Below are 21,049 nucleotides of genomic sequence, written 5' to 3'. Positions count from 1 at the left end.
CTATATCATTGATTAAGCCAGTACCTGAAGCCTTCAAGGCCAGGTTCTCCTTCTCACCCTTTCAAGAAGGGACTTTGCTTCCTTTTGGGGAAAGTGAAATGCTTCTCATTGTGTTGTACCTGAATATGACCAGCATGAATTGTCACTATCAGGATATTTTCTCTTAGAAAATCCTGATACTCTGCTGCCTGAATGATGCAACGGTCAATGTACAAGGGAAGAGGAATCACTGCACTTTGGATTCTTTGTATTTTCATGTGATCTGCACAAATGACCCACTGTTTGCTGTTTGATTTCCAGGCCCTGCTCCAGAAGCAATAACTGATAAAATTTTCCAAATCAGCAAGACTATTGAGGAATATGCAATTTGCCCTGACCTGAAGGTAGACCTCGGTGTCCTGGGGAAGCAGCAGTTTGACCTGGAAAACAAGTTCAAGCCCTTCACAGGCATGACTACTTTTCTTCCTCTTCCTGCTCATTCTTGTTTCCAGCTTCAGCAGTTTTTCCCTTCATTTTTATTAAAGTGGGTCTTCATCTTTGGAAAGATGGTGATCACTGAGCTTTGAGTGCATTAATAAACTAGTAGGTCTAGAATTAGGTTTGGGAGTTTAGAAATTAGGCTCTCTGGGCTTTGCCAGTGATGAGCTATGTGACATCAGGCCACTCATTCCCAACACCGTAGACCTCTGTTTCCACAGAGGTAAACCAAACACCCTTGACTAGGAGATCTCTAAGATTACTCTGGTTGAGTTCTTGCTGTGTGCCAAGCTCTTTCCATGTGTTACTCCATTTTATTCTCACAGTATCCCTGTAAGGGCAGCACAATCAGTGATCACTATTTACAGAGGAGGAAGAAAAGGCTGAGAGAGGTTAAGTAATAAATTCATGGCCACATAGTGAATGCTAAAAACAGGATTCAAACTCAGTGTGAATGATTCCCAAGTCTGGGCTTTCCATTTTTTTTCCTGCCCCAATATTCAGTAAAATCAGTTGTTTGGGCTACATTGAAACTCTTTCCAAGGCAGCTGTCGTTAACTAACATTTTGTTGTTGAATATCAAGGTATTGCAATAATTGATGAAAGGAATGTTTACAACTTTATTCGCATTAATAAAATGACGATGAGATGGCTGGCAATGTAACTTGCATTTTGACTTTTCCCTAACACATGCTCTTTCCTCTGCACTGCCACTTTAGGGAGCACATATTTTGTTTGAACTTAGTTGTTGAAAATGTTCAGAAGCCCTGAAAAATCCAGTAATGAGGACAATACTAAGTTCTTACATTTCTTTTATTCTATTAACAGTGCATGCAAAAAATGATTCTTTAAAGAAAACCTTCTTCCTGGTTTTTTTTTTTTTTTTTTTGGTGGTGGTGGTGGTGGTACTGAGATATGATCTCAAGGCTCTGTCAGTGCCTCTACTACTTGAATCATGTCTCCAGCCGATACCATTAAATCCTTTTTATTTTTTTGGTGGGATAGGGTTTAAACTCAGGGCTTTGAGCTGACAAAGCTGGCCTCATACTGCTTGAGCCGCACCTCCAGTCCTCTACCACTAAGTCTCGATGGTAATGGACCTGGAAAAAGAGGGAAAAAAGTGAAAGTAGACATTACCTTTTCTGTTACTTGTGACACCAAAATAACCTGTCCTGAGGATGCATGGGGAGGCAGGGGGGCAGCAGAGCAGCTTCTATACATGCCTCTGTTGAAAACCCCAGGTGTGTCCTGCCCCGGCTGTGGAGGTCCGTTCCTTAATCTTCAGACCTTAACCTTCCTCATCTATAAAACAGGACTAAAGAACTTTTCCCCCTAAGAAAAATCTTTCGTCTTGAATAAGATGTTGTTTACCAGCCTTTCACGTCAGAACTGCTCAGTAGTTGTCCTTTTGAAATGGTTGTGGCGGGTTTACAGCAATGCGATCATTGCCGAGTGGAGTGATTCTAATCACATTTCATTCTTCCTCCTCTGGACACTGCTCCTTCTCACAGTGGAAATCGTGGATTCGGTGGAAGCATATGCCACGATGCTGAGAAACATCTTTGATTTCAATGCACTGAAAGAGCTCCTTTCTTCTCCAAACCGACTAAAGGTCCGGATAGATGCCATGCATGGAGGTACAGACTCATGGCTCTTCCATTCTCTTCTCTCAGAGCTGCGGAGCTGCTCTCTCTGGGGTGTGTCATGTGCCTTCACAACAGGCTTCCCAAGACTCTGATGGCTTAAACAGAGTTGTTTTGCAATCAGAGCAAGTTTCACACAAATAAAAACCTATCACGGTAAGGTCAGTGTTCCCACATTAAGCATCAGGTCTTGAACCACATGCATGTGTTGTGTACGCCCCCGTCATGTGCGCCACCATGAATGTCTGATGGGTGACCATTTGCTAGCTGTGACTAGCATGCTCCTGAGTCCCACACACCCGTACACTCCCTTCTTTTAAATGAGGGGGAGAGCAAGCTGAGGATTAAATTCGGGAACAACAGGATGTAGCTCTCCCCCTCATTTTCCTCTGTGGGTCTCTACTGTCTCTATTGGTGTAGAGACAGTAGCCAAGACTATGAATCAGAACTGTGGGTTTTTCTCACATGTCAGAATATAAGAATTATTGTTTTGCGATAATTTAAAATTTTAGAATCTCTAGGTGGCAAGGATTCTCCCTTGTGTGGAATCCACGCACTTGTCTGCCTGGTTGGGGAAGAATTGGTCTCCTGTTAGAATTCACACCACAGTTAGGAAATCTCCTAGTGGGCTGGGGGTTCCTGGAACTTCTCTCCTTGGATCCTCACTGGCCATCTGGAGTCTCACAAAGTGGGTCTACTTCCTTGCTCATACAGACGGCTTCCATCTTCTTCAACCAACCAACAGACATGTATCTGAGCCACGTCAGATGTGCCGGTTTGAGGAACAAGCGGGGACTTGCAGGCAACTTCCTTCGAAGACTGTGGTGTCTGGGGAGATGACGGGGGATCAAACTAACCAGGCCAATAAATCGAGGCCTAGATAGATTTTCAAGCATTCTCTTCAGGGTGACTGGGGCATCAAAAAAGATTTCCTGGAAGAAGTGACAGCCAACTCAGCTTTTGTGAAAGAACGACCTAGGGTGGTAGAACATCAAGCAATGGTCATTCCTGCCGAGGGAATGGCTGTAGTGAAGGCATGAAGACCTCAAAATAGAGGAGGCTGGGCTGGCTTGAGAGGGGGGTGCATGGTGGGATGCTGAGTAGGAGAAGCTGTGAGGAGGTGGCTTTCCTCCAGTCCTTTCAGTGTTCCTCCTCCTCTCAGCTCATTCCGTAGCGTGTCGATAGGTTACTTAACATGTGACCCTAATGGGAGACACACATTCTGTACTGTTCTGTCTGTGTTGGGTCTAGTATCTTCCATAATGAGAGCAAGGAAGCATTCTCAACATTTTAGAGATGAATATTCCTGGTAGTTTCACAGACCATCACTGTAAATGCGTGATTGGTTTCTTATTATTTATTGTTGTTACTGGGCTTTGTTTGTTAGTAGTTTGATATAGTAGAAAGATACAAGCTTTAATCCCAGCTTCCTGCTGTGTAGATTTGGGCAAATCTTCAATTCTAAAACTCTGTTTTCTTCTTTCTTTCTTTCTTTCTTTCTTTTTATTTTGGCAATACTGGAGTTTGAACTTAGGGCCTTGCACTTGTATTTGCTAGACAGGTGCTCTACCCACTTGAATCCCACTCCCAGCCTTTTTTTTTTTTTTTTTTGTCTGTAGTTAGTTTTTTTGGGACAGGATCTCAGACTTTTGCCAAGGGCCAGTCTTGGACCAAGATCCTCCCACCTACACCTCCCATATAGCTAGATTTTAAATGTGCACCCCACCATGTCCAGCTTGTTTGGCTGACCTTGAACTGCAGTCTTCCTGATCGCTCCCTCTCCAGTAACTGGGAATACAGTCGTGAACCACCATGCCTGGCCGAATAAACTCTGTTTTCTTATCTATAACTGGAAGTGAGAATAACAGTTTGAATGTTTGGAACATAGGTGCCAGGTATTGTTCTCACCCCTTCATGTTTATTAACATATGTAATCCTCCCATCAGTACTTGTGGTAGGTACTGTTAAGGTCCTCTGCAGGTTGATGAGATTGAGGTACGGGGGAATTAAGTAACTTTTCCAAAGTTGTGCAGTTAACAAAACAGGGATTTGAACCTAGATCACCTAATCCAAAGTCCAGCTCTTAAGCCCTAAGCTGTACAATCCTAAGGGATTTTTTGAAAGCCCAAATGAGAAAATGGTTGTGAAACACCTGGTATAGTTGTGCAAAAGGGCCTTCATAGCAGTGGTTCCCTTCCCTTTTCCCACTCTTTCCCTTGTGGCCCCATCGCTTCTGATCTAACCTCTCACTAGTGCTTTGTGTAGACCCTTCCACACCAGTCAGATCCACCTCAGCCTCAGCCCCTTCAGCACGGTTTGCAGTTCCCACGGTTGTTCTTCCATTCCTCTTCCCAGAGTATGTCTGTTCAGTCCTCATGTCTTAATGTTTTATTTTCTGATTCTTCCTGCTTTGATTTTGTACTTGATATAGTTGTGGGCCCCTATGTGAAGAAGATCCTCTGTGAAGAACTTGGTGCTCCTGCAAACTCAGCAGTTAACTGTGTTCCCCTGGAGGACTTTGGGGGCCACCATCCTGACCCCAACCTCACCTACGCGGCTGACCTGGTAGAGACCATGAAGTCAGGAGAGCATGATTTTGGGGCCGCCTTTGATGGAGATGGGGTGAGTACAGTGCCTTTGAATGAATTCTCATGAAGACTGGGCCTTGTAGAGGGGGGGAAAAAATGGGTATTTCTGCCAGGCCCTGGGAGCCGGGTGAACAACTGTCAAGGATCCTGCATGGAACTTGAGGTCAGAACTAAATTATTCAAAGACCTTTCTTGAACAGAAAGAGGTAAAGATCTTTGAAACGTAACTCATGTATTTGATTTCAGCCATTCATGCTTGCTGAGAGTGGCAGGGTTAATTAGATCCCGGTTACGATGTGACTGGTACTTCACAAGGGGACGAGTTCCACATACCTGTCCTAACCAGCAGCTGACTGATTATTTAACCTCTGGAAAAGGCTGTGATTTTATCATATACCCATTCATCTGTTCACGTTAGCCAAATGATGAAAATATAACTTATAGCTTCTATGAAGATTAACTTGAGAGAATTATATTTTATTCTTTCTCTACAATTAAAGCTTTTCTAAATAAGTTGTTTACAGGTATAAACGAGGAAGAAATGTGTCTTAGTCAGGTTCGTAGCCCTGGTGTCTTACAGATAGTAGGTTCTCTATATGTTCGTTACATTGAATTTTTATCTTTTTCGTTGCTGTTGTTCTAAAAACTATTTCCTGAAAAATAATTTTTCCAGTATCAAAATTTGGGTAAATTAAAGTAGTTCATAGTAGACATTATTTTGCAATACATCTTTTTGGTGCAGTGCATGCTGGGATTTTTCTCCTCACTCTCAGTTCCTTGGGTGTAAGTGTGTATCAGGCATCTCAGAAGCTGTGAAGGTGACAGTATATTTTGTTGTGTCCAGAACCAAATGAAAGGACCATGATTTAGAAACACTTCCTTGAAGAAATCTGCCTTTGTTCCTCAATGGATGTCTGGTAGACCTATCAATGACTGTTTACACAGTCAACATTTCTTCTCTGTGAGACCTCTCTTCTCCTTTGGGAGAGACATGATTGGTTCCAGAGTTTGGAAGAGGTCTAGGAGGTTAAAGTTAGCCAGCCTCTGGAGGGAGAACAGAGGATTCGGCTCACAAGAGTTTGTGCTTGCACTTTAATTGAAACCAGTTTTAACTGTTGGATATGGAGGTGCCTTTGGTTTAGTGGGACTGAACAAAACCATTAAAAATAAAATCCAGTATTTAAAGCCCAGTATGAGTAAATGTAACAGTTTTAAATTTTATTAAACTCCCATGAAAGATAGTTTGTGTTCTTCTGAAGTTTAACTAAAAGGTCTCCCTTTGGATTTCTCTTCTTCCCAAGGATCGGAACATGATTCTGGGCAAGCACGGGTTCTTTGTGAACCCTTCGGACTCCGTGGCGGTCATCGCGGCCAACATCTTCAGCATTCCGTACTTCCAGCAGACCGGGGTCCGTGGCTTCGCACGCAGCATGCCCACCAGTGGCGCCTTGGACCGGTAGGTCTCACCATTCACTCAGCCTTCCCATCTGTATCGTCCTGGGCCTCACCATGCCCTTTGCTGGACCGCAGAGCCTCCTCCCCTCTCAGCATAGCCATCTATCTGATGCACAGAATGTGCCAAGTGTTTCTTGAATGAGAAGGTGGGTGAGTGTTTTCAGGGTTAGATGTCCCATCCTGGACTCCCTCTGCACCTTGCCCTTCCTCCACCCTGGCACTTACCACACTGTGCACTGATTTGCCATTTGCTTGATTGACTGCTCAGTCTTTCTGCAGAGAAAGACTGTCTTATTCACCCTCCTGGACTCTGCCTGACCATAGCACGCCTGACACAGCAGGATACTCACACATGCAGCATTTTAGAAATGGATGAATGATTGAAAGTTAGTGAGTGAATAAATGGAAGGCACTTCCACCGTACACAGGACACCCTTCTACAGCTTCCATTTCCGTCAGCAGTGTGCAGAGTGAGTGAAGCAGCAGTTTGCAGTAATTTAGAGTTTCAGTAGAACTGGATTTCCCATCTGCACACAAACACAATAATTCTTCATTTATCCAGAATCTAAAACAGAAAGAAAGCTCAAATAGGTAAAACAGAAAAAATTACATTCAGTATTTGCTTACATGTATATTTGTCTATTATGCATTGCTTCATGAAAGAAGATTTAAGGTGGCTTACAAGAGCACATCTAAAGCAACAGAAAAATAAAAAATAATAAATAGCAAATGAGGACCATGGAAAATGCTATTAGAACATGTTGGGTGCCTAGGAAATTTTTGCTGAATGAATGGATAAAAGATCAAGGCCAGGGAGAAAAGTAGTATGTAGAAATCTGCTTGCTTATAATAGCCAAGCTTCACTGATTATTTCCTTTACGGAATATTCCTGGACACTAAATACTTATTTTAAGTCATTTAAATCTTAGGCCAATCCCTTGTAAATGTTGTATTTAACCCATTTTACTGGTGGAAGACAAAAGGACAAAGAAGCTAAGTAAATTGCTGTGATTCACCCAGCTGGTAAATGATGAAGTCAGGATTTGAACCCAGATCTTTGGCCCCAACCACAGGGCCATGCAATAGTCTTCCTGTTAGAGAAGAGATAGTTGTAGAATTAGGGCTGACTTCACTTCAGCTAACAAGAAAAGGGTAGCTGATAGCTAGGTTGTGATTGGTAGTTCCTATAGGGCTTTTTACATGTCAGCTGTTCCTCACAGCAATTCTTAAAGAAGAAGGAAAAAGTCATGAAATACAGTCTTGTTGAAGACCCCACAGCTGAGTTAGAGCAATTAGAACCCAGAACTTCTGCTTCCAGCTCCTCCATCTGGGGCTGAGAGCCAGTTGATGGCCACACTGTTGTGTTAGCCTCGTGGGCCCTGAAATACATACTTCTGTGCGATCCAGAAGCAGTGAAATTCCAACTTGGGGAAACACTGATAATCCATGTAGACTCACAACTGAAGCACCCCCTAACTCAGATAAAAGTTTATTGTATTTTCATACTTTTCAGAATCCTAGACCTGATTTTCCGCCAATGTTAGAATCCAAATGCTACATGGCCTTTCTAGGAATAAGGCAAGCATTGTGGAAAGCAGTTCTCACTGAAGTCATGCAGGAGACTTCTCAGGGAACTTCTATTCAAAAGGAAAGAGATCTTTTTTAAAAGTCACTCAAAGGTTTTGCTGTTGTTGTTATTGTTAATTTTGGGTGTTGAGGATTGAACCCAGAGTCTTATACATGCTAAGCACACACTCTACTGAGCTATAACCCTTATCTTTACTCAACAGTTTTCATTAGTCTAAAGGTATACAGAGAGGAGTAAAAGGTGTGTTGGAGGAGAAAATGGACCACTGCTCAGAGTAGACATAGCTGGTATGAATGGGAGACCCCACTGGGCACTTTTTGGGGGTCTTCTGATGAGATAAAAGGAACATGAGCTGTCAGTCATCCTTCCTGTGTGACCTTGTTCTGACCTGGACCCTTTTCCCTTCTCTGCAAAATGCTGACCTCCCAAACCCAGAATTTATGATTCTGTAATTATAAGTACATCAAAATATCATTCTTTTGTTCTTTTTAGAATGATTGTAGACACAGTCTATGCAGACACATGGGCTTAAATAGCCACCTAAATAGTTCTGCATATTTTACTGTTGCTTCTTCTAAAATATTAAACTGTGATCTGAATTAATTCTTTCTTCTTCTCCATCTCCCCCTTCCTCTGAATCCACATAGAAGAGCCCATTGTGCATAAGTTTTCTCTTATGTTTTCCACCAGTCTTAGAATTCTGTCTAGCTCCAAGCAGTACTACATGGGATCCTTGATTACAATAACGGTTGCTCTTTTCATCCCTTACACGGCCCTGCTCACAGTCCTGCTGTGATGTAACTTTGATTTCATGCCTTTGAAGGGTGGCTAATGCTACAAAGATCGCTTTGTATGAGACCCCAACTGGCTGGAAGTTTTTTGGGAATTTGATGGATGCAAGCAAACTGTCCCTTTGTGGGGAGGAGAGCTTCGGGACTGGTAAGTTGCATTCCTGTGCTAGTATTTCCTTCCCCACAACTGCCACCTCCAGTGAAAACTTAGACTGCTAAGAGAGCCCTGAAATAGCAGCAGTAGCTGGTGTGTCCTAAATCTAAGACAATTTATTTATAACAACCTCAGTGAAGTATACACATCTGAAAAGCAGCAAGCACATTTAGCCAGGAGGGCTAATTTTACTTTCAGAGGATCACATCGACTAAGACAGGAAGTTTGGGGGCCTCGTTGGCAGTGTAGTCATCAAGTCTGTAGGGATTAAACAGAGTGATAAACATATTTTTCTTACCTCGGTGGCCAAGGAAACCTTAATAAATGTTTTCATTTCTAAAAAGAAATATGGTGGAGCAAGTCAGTTTTTTGTTTTTACTTAAGAAGAGGTTTTAGTACAGCATTAAATCTTTCTCTTTCATAGGCCCAAGTTTTCTATAACAACAACTTATGATTTATCAAGGCTAAATGAAGGGAGAGCATTAAGGTGGAACTAAGTTGGTAGGTGATCAAGAAATTAAAAATACATCCTTGTGTACAAGGGTGTATGCATACATTGTAGTATGTCGAAAGGGTAAAATGGGGTATACTCTGCAGTGATCCAAGACTCTTAGATTCCACTTTCTGTGCTCTCCCTCCTCTCCTCTGCCCATTTGAAATCCCACCTCCTCTATGACCTTCCCCATTACCCCATCCTACCTACCTCAGTTTCTCTTGCAAACATCTACTCAGTCACGTGGCTATGGTCTAAGGTCACATCTCTTTTCATTCTTTATCCAACATTTTGAAGTAAACAACTGGTCTTCTTGGTCCTTTATTACTCTATAGTCACTCTTTAGCAAGGAAAAGAAGATCAAACACAAGCAATCTCTCAACCTTGCAGTTATACTTCAATTCATGCTGTGTTGAATGAATCAGAACACTCATTTCCTTTCCTTTCATACAAATCCAGATTTAGGGTGGTAGATTTGAGGTTGTCTATGTTTTCAAAGTTCTAAGCTGTTTAATATCTTTGAGAGAGTGTTAGTACTCTTTGTCAATGAATAGACTTGATAGAATTGGAAGGTATTAAAAAAGACAGATGAGTTCAACTGGAGGTTGAACAATGTCCACAAAGAATACTAGATGATTTCCCAAAGATCTAGGTTTTTAATCAGAGAATACAAGACCATTGATTAGTCTTGTCCTACTTCACAAATTGTGGGTGATGCCACATTATTCTGTGAGATGCTTTACAAATGAAATGCTCCATGGCATCAAACAATCTTTTCTATGAATGAAGATAACTTTAGAGGCAAGCACTCTGTCTAAACCTTTGGTTTACTGCCCCCATGTACCTGTATCAGTGCTGAACCCAGTGAGAAGAGACAAGTGTAGAAACAGTTTTCCCGTGTGAGGGTGTGTAGGAGAATACTAGTTTCATGAGAACTAGATTGGGAAACCAACCTCTCTAACATGGATATTCACTGGTATTAGCATTTGAAGCTTCTAGAACATTCTACTGTAAGGAACACAGTTAGTACAGTTTTTCCCCCAAATTTTTACAATTCATAATATCCTTTTATCCTTTTTTTTGGTAGTACACCCTGTAACATTCCCATAGACTCATGTGGGAAGCATTGGAGGATCAGAGCCCCAGAGCCAAGCAGGAGTCCCTGGTGCAGTCCCTGGAAAGAGCCTGAAGACAATACAGTATGGCTGCTTCTGTCATGTACAGCAGGCCTTCAAGTACTAGAAGGAGCTTTCAGGTCTAGTCTCCTCCAGGCTACCCGTCCTTGATTCCTCTAGTCATTCTTCATTTCACACTAGAACTAGATACTTCTGAGTTCATCAGTGCTCCTCTTGGAAGTTTATGCCCATGCCCAGAACTGAGCCCATATCCTCTAGGGTTGGCCTGGCAGGTGAAGAGTAGGGTGGGATGATTTCTAGTGAACCCAGGGCCTTGTGTGTGCTGGGCAAGTGTTCTACCACTGAGCTACATTCCCAGTCCCATGTACTTTTCTTGATGTAACTTTCAGTTATTTTAGCATTTAGAAAGTTTTATAATACTGTTGTGTCTGCATCAGGTCGTGGGTAATTTTAACCCAGGAGCATCTGTCAAGAAAAGTCCCTTGTTATACTGTGGGATTGATTTCTTTGACTGAAAGTGTCAGACTTTACACTTTGCTTGTTAAAGTTTGTTCTTATTAACTCATTCAACAAATACCTCGTGCTAGCTATGGTTATCTCTTGCCTTCAGTGCCTTTTATATCCAAAGAGAATGTACCGTGAGACTAATCCGCAAACGCTCTCTCTTTAAAAAAAATAGCTGGGTGCTGGTGACTCATGACTGTAATCCTAGCTACTCAGGAGGCAGAGATCAGGAGGATCATGGTTCAAAGCCAGCCCAGGGAAATAGTTCGAGAGACCCTATCAAAAAATAACCCATCATAAAAAAAAAAAAAAGTAGAGCTGGTGGAGTGGCTGAAAGTGTAGGCCTTGAGTTCAACTCCAGCACTGCAGAAATGAAAAAAAAACTGTTAAGATAAACAATTTGTTAAAGATAAACAAATTATTAAATATTATAAAAACTGGCTGCATAGCCATGGCTCTCCATTGCCATGACTGAACACAGACTAACTTGTGTAATCGAACTCCTAGTCCCTTGGTTAGAGAGACATTGATGTCCATCCACCATGTCCCTTGCTGGTGAACGTTTCTAGTTCTTTACAGTTTCTCAGGATGAGCATTAATGATTTTATGAGCTTTGAAATATTTTAAATTTAAAGTTTAATTGAGTACAAGTTTCTTTATTTCTGTATTTTCCCAAGTAATGGCAAAGGCAATTTCTCATTGACCTTCCGAAGTGTGCCCTATGCCCTGATTACAAGCTCTTAGGCCTCACATACCTACTGTTTGTTGAACTCACTGCAGCTATACTTTTACAATCGTTTATGATTTTTGATTTATGTCTGTTGGCTCCACTAGACTGTTAAGTTCTGGGACAGAGGTCTTACTTCTCTTTTTTTCCATTATATTCTAATAGCTTCCTACGGAGCCCAGCATAGAATAGGTGTTCAGTAAATCCTTGTTGAATGAATGAGTGAGCACTCTTCTCTAGACACCTCCTATTTAGACAGAGCCCTGCTGTAGGAAGAAAATAACTTTAAAAGTCACTTGATATAATTTCCTGCATGATGCTGGGACCATAAGTGAGTGAGTGTTTTCCTACCTTAACACCCACCTCCACAGAGAGTCCTCACTTCATCTCTTACAGTGGACTGGGAGTCTTGTAAGGATTCAACACCATCCCCCACTCCAGAGTTCAGCATTGGGGGGGACCTCAAGGTCTCATGGGAGGAAGCAAGTTTCTACTAGAGAAAAGAAGTGTTTTTGCAAAGAGGTGCAAAGGAGCCAGACTTTAGAGGAACTGGCTCACCAAGCAAAATAAACCACTAGCATTTATAGAAGCTCACACTACTGTACAAATAAGGTTTCCACATATCCATCTGCCTGCTCGCGGTGGAGCAGCAAATTTCCTGCATGTTTATCACAGCCACAGAGGTTGGGACGCACCCTCTGACAGCAGCACTACACATGCCAGAGATAAACGTGGATTTTGTTAGGGAGTCAGAATGGGGGACAAAACTGAACAAGACGGACCTCTTGCTTTGAGTTGATCTCCAGGTGTACTCTGTTTCTTCTTCCTAACTGTGGACAGTGGTACATGTATGTATACACAATGGCAGAGGGCAGAATATCAGTTCTGCTTCACCTTAGTCTTGTTGAGAAATTGAAAGTGCAATCACTGAATAGTACAGAATGTACTTCAGCAATATGGGGGACTGGAAGGAGGGAGAGGAACCCTACTTGAAAATAAACTTGGTATTCATTTGACAATATGCTAGTACGTTATGATCTATCCGGATTTGAAGGTTGGCAATATTTTTTGTTCCCTCTTTAAAAGTGATCACGTATCATGCAGGAGTGATAACTTGAAGAAATATATCATAATTCTTTGCAAATTTCTTTTCGCTTTTATTTCTTAAGAAAAGTTCCTTATGTTTGTACTTCTTTTCACCAATTCATTCCTCAAATGCTTACTGAGTTTACATGTGTCCCACATGCTGGGTTAAGCCGTAGGGACAATGGTGAGCAAGATGTCCTCAGTGAGTTTCCATTTGAGGAAGGATGTCTGACCCCGCCAGGTAATTATGAGTATCCAGGTGCTCTGGATGCTTTGTATCTGTTTCTGTGGGGGTAAGACTAGGTTTTCTGTCTGCTTCTGTGCCCATTCTCACTTCCACAGCTCTTGAGTACTTTTCCCTGTAGGCAAAGGTCCCTGGGATGATTGCTGAATCCCAAGTCTATAGATATCTCAGACAGAATACCCCAGTAGAACTAACTCAGTTGGTAGACTAACTGCACGTCAGTCTCCTCACCTCTGTGTCTGTATTCATCTATGAAGTCAGGAGACATAGCTTATCCTGGTACTTGGATCATGATAGCACTGATTCATATTAAGTATCAATTTCATGTTAAGACACAGTTCCTGCCTGCCAGGCACTTACTGCCTCCCTCTGAAGGCACCTAATGGAAAGAAAACAAAGTCCTAGGGTGGTCCATAGCCAGGGCAGGAGGAGTGCTAAGTAGAGAGCCTGGGAACTCTTGGGGACAGCCCTTTTGGAGCTGGAGTGACTTCCTGCAGAGCTCACCATCCTTTCTGAGTGACATATTCATTGTCTGAGCAGAGGAAGGCAGAGGATGAGACTTTGGGGCCTGGACATTTGGGGGCAAACTGTCCCTGACAACTGACCATGAGCCCTATGCCAGCTGGGGACACAATGCATAGTCAAGTGTAGGGGTTACCATGGGGAATGATAGCAGCATAGAGGGGACAAAGATGGCATCCTGGGGCCAGGCACTGGTGGCTCATGCCTGTAATCCTAGCTGCTCAGAAGGCAGAGATCAGGAGGATCATGGTTCAAAGCCAGCACAGGCAAATAGATCACAAGAACCTATCTCAAAAAAAAAACCATCACAAAAAAGGGCTGGTGAAGTGGTTCAAGGTGTAGGCCCTGAGTTCAAGCCCCAGTACTGCAAAAAAAAAAAAAAAAGAAGATGGCATCCTGGATGAGAGTGAGTTGAAAGTAGTTGCCTGGAGAGGGAGAGGCAGACAGACACTGGTATTTTCAGAGAACTCCACTTAGCTGTTTGTCAGCTGCCCCATCCCTGCCACCAGGCTGTCACCTGGTAGGGGAGCAGCTGGCAACTCCTGAGATGCCCATGCTGGTAAATGTAACCCAATCCCTAAACTGTTAGCTGTTGGCTCCCTCAGCGAGGGTTGACATTTTTCTTGGCTGTGACCCAGAGCATGCCCTGACTGAGCTGAGTTTGTACTTATCACAAGGTGCTGATTAGGCTGAAGTGCAATGACAGGTGTTTGACAATGCTGAAGGGGCAGAATTTCCATGTGCTCAGTTGCTCCCTGAGCTGGAGCAAGAATGAAGAGGCCCAAAGCAAAACCCAGCACTAACTACCCTGTGCTGGCTGGGACCACAGCTCTGCCCAGAGAGTCTTCCCTTTTCTTATACTGATGTGAGCTTGGCCTCTTTTATTTTTTTAAAATTAGCATAATGACACAAGTTAATTCGTGTTTGTTATGGGAAAATAAGAAAGGGGGGGGGGGCGGAACTTCCCACTACCCAGAGGAAAAAAGCATGTTGGATTATATTTTTCCATTTTCTTCCTCAGTTTGTACGGTTAAGAGACATTGCTTTTGAAAGCTTTAGAAGGTCAGTGAAAAACATATCGCTTTTCCCTAAAAGTTTTTTTTCTCCTTATTACTAATGATATCCTGCATTTATATAGTACTTAACAGTTTACAAAGTATCTCCACTTGGTTTATCACAAGAATTTCTTGCAATTGTGTGAGAGGTTTGCTTTTTTCCTTTTGCAGTAGACAAATTGAGCTCAGAAAAATGAAGTGACTTGTTCAAATTCAAACAGCTTAGAAGTAACTGAGTCTCAATTCCAGGTTTTCAGTTTCTTAAGCATAAACTATTTTGTACTGAACTACCACCATCAGAACAGTTTAAAACACATACATGCACCATTGCCTTTCTCCAGTAGAAACCTGTTATTATTTACCACAACAATGAAGAATATGAAAATTATCCAGCCTTCCTGCGTAATAATCCAATTACTTATGTCCAGGATTATTACAGAGATTAATCAGAACACCCAGGCAGACTGAAGATGCCACAAAGTGGAATAGAGTGTTTGTTTATGTTACCCAAGGCAGACATATTTAGTGACTTAGTTATCATCAAGTATCAAGGTCAGAGTTGGATAAGATTTTAAGTTTTCATTTCCACATAAGACGAAAAAAAATTCCAAATCCCTTATCTAGAGTGGGTATGTTACATCCATACTTTCAATCTAGCCCCCCAAAATGAAAAACATCAATGTACAATTTTTGTGTATCAGTTAAATTTTTTAAAAAAAATTAATAAAAGGAAGAAAAAGCTCAGTGGAGCACAGAGAAATAATTCCAAGCTGTATACTGCTGTCATCAATTCCCAATATATTGGGGAAGCTGCCAGAATCCTGCTTCTCAGCATGAACTATTGCGAACACATTGCATCATTTGCAAAAGCTGTATGTAAGAGACAGAGAGCTTAAAATAGCAGTAAAGGCCAATAAAAATCTATAAATAATAACATTGGGCAAGTATTTCCAAAATTTGTTACACAAAGTACTCCAAGTATTGCCTCTTGTCTCCAATTTTGAAGCACCCAGGTCTTGAGGACTGATTCTTCTAAAAGTAGTATCCTATCAAACAGGGAAAAAAAAATAGAAAAAGTTGCTTATTTTTATGAATCAAAAAGAGAAAGAAAACTTTTGGAGTAGATGAATTATTTAATTTATTCCCTCATTCATGCTCTCATTCATCATTAACCATCTGCCATATTCTGTGTGCTATGCTAGTCATCAGACTTAGTTACAATGATTAAAAAAAAAAAACAAAACCACATTCTTCTAAGAAATGCATGGTTAGTATGGGAAAGCAGCAGAAGAAGACTGGGGCTCAAGAAGGCTGTTACCATCGTAGATGTCTTGTATGGTTGCTCTCAGAGAAGAGAAAGGAGCTCATTATTGCCTTGGGAGTCTGGGAGCTACTCTCAAAGGAGAGGAATTTGAGCTGGGTATAAAAGGGTATAGAATGGAAGGAAAGAAGCTCACTACATGCCTATTAAGTGGCCACCATCGTGCTAGGTATTTTGAAAGCTCTAAAAAGAATAATACCTGCTGGGAAGTCAACTAGGGAAGGAAGGTACCTAAAGAATACAAGATACGACAATATGCAAAACATGATTATAGAGGGATTGTATAGATCGAGTCCTACTCAGAAATCAGAAAATAGAGCTCGATTCTGTCTGTATTTTGTTTAGAATAAGGAGTTTAAATGCTAAAAATAAGAGTTCTGCCCCCCAGAACACCAAGTCAATGTCTTGGGAGAGGGTCTTTATGTATAGAAGCATAAATTGAAAGGTGCCATTGTCTTAATTTTGGTAAAGATTTTAGCAGGGACCTTAGGAGGAGAAAAATGTGTCACAGTTTGTTCAACTAATCCCTTACTGGGTAAGGAAAGAGGTCCAGAATGGGGATTGCTTTTCTATGAGTAAGCTTATTTTTAAGGCTTTAATATTTTTGCTAAATTGCTTTCCAAAGGATGATACCAATGTGTACTCCCACTGGCATCCTGTTAGAATACCATTTCTCTTATACCTCTCTTAATACTAAGTGTTCTGATTTTAAAGTATGTGGCCATTTATCAAGCAAGTAGCAGTTTCTCATTGTGATTTTAACTTTCTCTTCTGAAAAATGATATCACTTTTTGTTATGTTAATTCATTACTTGTATTTATTTTTTTGAGAGTTGCCTATTTGTATTCTTATCTTATTTTTCTATAGACGTTTTGTTTTTTCCTTATTAATACATAAGACTTTTTCCTAAACCAGGTATGGTGGCTCACACTTGTAATCCCAACTACTCTAGACAAAGATCAGGAGGATAGCAGTTCAAGGTCAAACCAAGGAAATAGTTAGCAAGACTCTGTCTCAACCAATAGCTAGATGTGGTGGCATGCCTGTCCTGTCATCCCCGCTACATGGGAAGTATAAATAGGAGAATTGTGGTCCAGGCCCATCCAGGCAAAACACAAGACCTTTTGCTATTGCAAAAATAACAAGAGCAAAAAGGGCTGGGGTGTGGCTCCAGTGATAGAGCACACGTTAAGCAAGTACAAGATACTAAGTTCAACCCCCAGATTAAAAAACAAAAATCTACACTGAGTATATTAAATATTTTCCTTATAATTATAAATGTATTTACTCTAAAGTATGTCAATGGCCTTCTAGTTTTATCATAGTAATTTTGCTGTATGCAAAAGGGAATTTTAAGTAGACAACTAAGTAACTGGTTCCCTTTATTAACAGTGAATTTATATGTAGTAATAGCTCCCCAAGATTTTTTAAAAAGTAAATATGTCTTGCAGTATTTAAAGGTTTTCAATATCTACCTTAAAACTTCTAAGTCATCTGAAATTATTTATGGTGTAGGGCTATGAAGCGAGAAAAAACTGTTTTTTTCCAAACTGTCAAGCCAGTTATCTAATCACCATTTTCCATTTCCTACAACCTTGTTATATCAAATCTCTCTGGACTTGCATCTCTTTCTAGGTGCTTCTTTTTTTTTTTCTTTTATTATTCATATGTGCATACAAGGCTTGGTTCATTTCTCCCCCCCTGCCCCCACCCCCTCACTTACCACCCACTCCGCCCCCTTCCTCTCCCCCCTCACCGCCTCAATACCCAGCAAAAACTATTTTGCCCTTATTTCTAATTTTGTTGTAGAGAGAGTATAAGCAATAATAGGAAGGAACAAGGGGTTTTGCTGGTTGAGATAAGGATAGCTATACAGGGCATTGACTCACATTGATTTCCTGTGCGTGTGTGTTACCTTCTAGGTTAATTCTTTTTGATCTAACCTTTTCTCTAGTTCCTGGTCCCCTTTTCCTATTGGCCTCAGTTGCTTTTAAGGTATCTGCTTTAGTTTCTCTGCGTTAAGGGCAACAAATGCTAGCTAATTTTTTAGGTGTCTTACCTATCCTCACCCCTCCCTTGTGTGCTCTCGCTTTTATCATGTGCTCAAAGTCCAATCCCCTTGTTGTGTTTGCCCTTGATCTAATGTCCACATATGAGGGAGAACATACGATTTTTGGTCTTTTGGGCCAGGCTAACCTCACTCAGAATGATGTTCTCCAATTCCATCCATTTACCAGCGAATGATAACATTTCATTCTTCTTCATGGCTGCATAAAATTCCATTGTGTATAGATACCACATTTTCTTAATCCATTCGTCAGTGGTGGGGCATCTTGGCTGTTTCCATAACTTGGCTATTGTGAATAGTGCCGCAATAAACATGGGTGTGCAGATGTGTCTGGAGTAACCTGTGTCACAGTCTTTTGGGTATATCCCCAAGAGTGGTATTGCTGGATCAAATGGTAGATCAATGTCTAGCTTTTTAAGTAGCCTCCAAATTTTTTTCCAGAGTGGTTGTACTAGTTTACATTCCCACCAGCAGTGTAAGAGGGTTCCTTTTTCCCTGCATCCTTGCCAACACCTGTTGGTGGTGTTGCTGATGATGGCTATTCTAACAGGGGTGAGGTGGAATCTTAGTGTGGTTTTAATTTGCATTTCCTTTATTGCTAGAGATGGTGAGCATTTTTTCATGTGTTTTTTGGCCATTTGAATTTCTTCTTTTGAGAAAGTTCTGTTTAGTTCACTTGCCCATTTCTTTATTGGTTCATTAGTTTTGGGAGAATTTAGTTTTTTAAGTTCCCTATATATTCTGGTTATCAGTCCTTTGTCTGATGTATAGTTGGCAAATATTTTCCCCGCTCTGTGGGTGTTCTCTTCAGTTTAGAGACCATTTCTTTTGATGAACAGAAGCTTTTTAGCTTTATGAGGTCCCATTTATCTATGCTATCTCTTGGTTGCTGTGCTGCTGGGGTTTCGTTGAGAAAGTTCTTCCCTTTACCTACTAACTCCAGAGTATTTCCTACTCTTTCCTGTATCAACTTTAGAGTTTGTGGTCTGATATTAAGATCCTTGATCCATTTTGAGTTAATCTTGGTATAGGGTGATATACATGGATTTAGTTTCAGTTTTTGCAGACTGCTAACCAGTTTTCCCAGCAGCTTTTGTTGAAGAGGCTGCTATTTCTCCATCGTATATTTTTAGCTCCTTTGTCAAAGACAAGTTGGTTATAATTGTGTGGCTTCATATCTGGGTCCTCTATTCTGTTCCACTGGTCTTCATGTCTGTTTTTGTGCCAGTACCATGCTGTTTTTATTGTTACTGCTTTGTAATATAGTTTGAAGTCAGGTATTGTGATACCTCCTGCATTGTTCTTTTGACTGAGTATAGCCTTGGCTATTCGTGGCCTCTTGTGTTTCCATATAAATTTAACAGTAGATTTTTCAATCTCTTTAATGAATGTCATTGGAATTTTGATGGGAATTGCATTAAACATGTAGATTACTTTTGGGAGTATCAACATTTTTACTATGTTGATTCTACCAATCCATGAGCATGGGAGATCTCTCCACTTTCTATAGTCTTCCTCAATCTCTTTCTTCAGAAGTGTATAGTTTTCCTTGTAGAGGTCTTTCACATCTTTTGTTAGGTTTACACCTAGGTATTTGATTTTTTTTGAGGTATTATAAATGGAATTGTTTTCATACATTCTTTTTCAGTTTGCTCATTGTTAGTGTATAGAAATGCTAATGATTTTTCTATGTTGATTTTATATCCTGCTACCTTGCTATAGCTATTGATGATGTTTAGAAGCTTCTGAGTAGAGTTTTTTGGGTCTTTAAGGTATAGGATCATGTTGTCTGCAAATAGGGATATTTTGACAGTTTCTTTACCTATTTGTATTCCTTTTATTCCTTCTTCTTGCCTAATTGCTCTGGCTAGGAATTCCAGTACTATGTTGAATAGGAGTGGAGATAGTGGGCATCCTTGTCTGGTTCCTGATTTTAGAGGGAATGGTTTCAGTTTTTCTCCATTAAGTATAATGCTGGCTATACGTTTGTCATATATAGCTTTTATAATGTTGAGGTACTTTCCTTCTATTCCTAGTTTTCTTAGAGCTTTTATCATGAATTGGTGTTGGATCTTATCAAAGGCTTTTTCTGCATCTACTGAGATGATCAAGTGGTTTTTGTCTTTGCTTCTGTTAATGTGGTTTATTACATTTATTGATTTTTGTATGTTGAACCACCCCTGCATCCCTGGGATGAAGCCTACTTGGTCGTGGTGAATCATCTTTTTGATGTGTGGTTGAATTTGGTTTGCCATTATTTTGTTGAGGATTTTTGCATCAATGTTCATTAAGGAGATTGGCCTATAGTTCTCCTTTTTGGAGGTATCTTTGCCTGGTTTTGGGATAAGTGTAATATTGGCTTCATAAAATGTGTTTGGCAGTTTTCCTTCCCTTTCTATTTCATGGAACAGTTTAAGGAGGGTTGGTATCTGTTCTTCTTTAAAGGTCTGATAGAATTCAGCAGAGAATCCATCAGGTCTTGGACTTTTCTTTTTGGGGAGACTCTTGATTGCTGCTTCCATTTCATTTTGTGTTATAGGTCTATTCAGGTGATTAATTTCCTCTTGGTTCAGTTTTGGATGATCATATGTATCTAGAAATCTGTCCATTTCTTTAAGATTTTCAAGTTTATTTGAATATAGGTTCTCAAAGTAGTCTCTGATGATTTTCTGGACTTCCATGGTGTTTGTTGTTATCTCTCCTTTTGCATTCCTGATTCTACTAATTTGGGTTTTTTCTCTCCTCATTTTAGTCAGGTTTGCCAGGGGTCTATCGATCTTGTTTATTTTTTCAAAGAACCAACTTTTTGTTTCATTAATTCTTTGTATGGTTTTTTTGGTTTCTATTTTGTTGATTTCAGCTCTTATTGTTATTATTTCTCTCCTATTTGTTTTGGGATTTGCTTGTTCTTGTTTTTCTAGGAGTTTGAGATGTATCATTAGGTCATTGATTTGGGATCTTTCAGTCTTTTTAATATATGCACTTATGGCTATAAACTTTCTTCTCAGGACTGCCTTAGCTGTGTCCCATAGGTTCCGGTAGGTTGTGTTTTCATTTTCATTGACTTCCAGGAACTTTTTAATTTCCTCTTTTATTTCATTGATGATCCATTCTTCATTAAGTAATGAGTTGTTTAGTTTCCAGCTATTTGCATGTTTTTGTCTTTACTTTTGTTGTTGAGTTCTACTTTTACTGCA

General features: G+C 40.6%; 1 protein-coding gene across 3 annotated transcripts in view; it reads left to right on the top strand.

Moving 5' to 3' along the window:
- The window catches only part of Pgm1 (phosphoglucomutase 1), a 72,953-nt gene that overhangs the window by 35,634 nt on the left and 16,270 nt on the right, over positions 1-21,049 (top strand). For all 3 annotated transcript variants that reach the window (XM_020169077.2, XM_074079888.1, XM_020169076.2), the window contains exons 3-7: positions 301-447; positions 1,989-2,114; positions 4,552-4,742; positions 6,010-6,164; positions 8,575-8,690. In XM_020169077.2, coding sequence (XP_020024666.2) covers positions 301-447; positions 1,989-2,114; positions 4,552-4,742; positions 6,010-6,164; positions 8,575-8,690 — 735 coding nt within the window. The remainder of the gene's footprint in view (positions 1-300; positions 448-1,988; positions 2,115-4,551; positions 4,743-6,009; positions 6,165-8,574; positions 8,691-21,049) is intronic.

The sequence above is a fragment of the Castor canadensis genome, chromosome 7, assembly GCF_047511655.1.
Source record: "Castor canadensis chromosome 7, mCasCan1.hap1v2, whole genome shotgun sequence".
Taxonomy (NCBI): domain Eukaryota; kingdom Metazoa; phylum Chordata; class Mammalia; order Rodentia; family Castoridae; genus Castor; species Castor canadensis.
The sequence above is the reverse complement of the archived record's forward strand: the minus strand, read 5'-3'. Positions and strand labels throughout refer to the sequence as shown.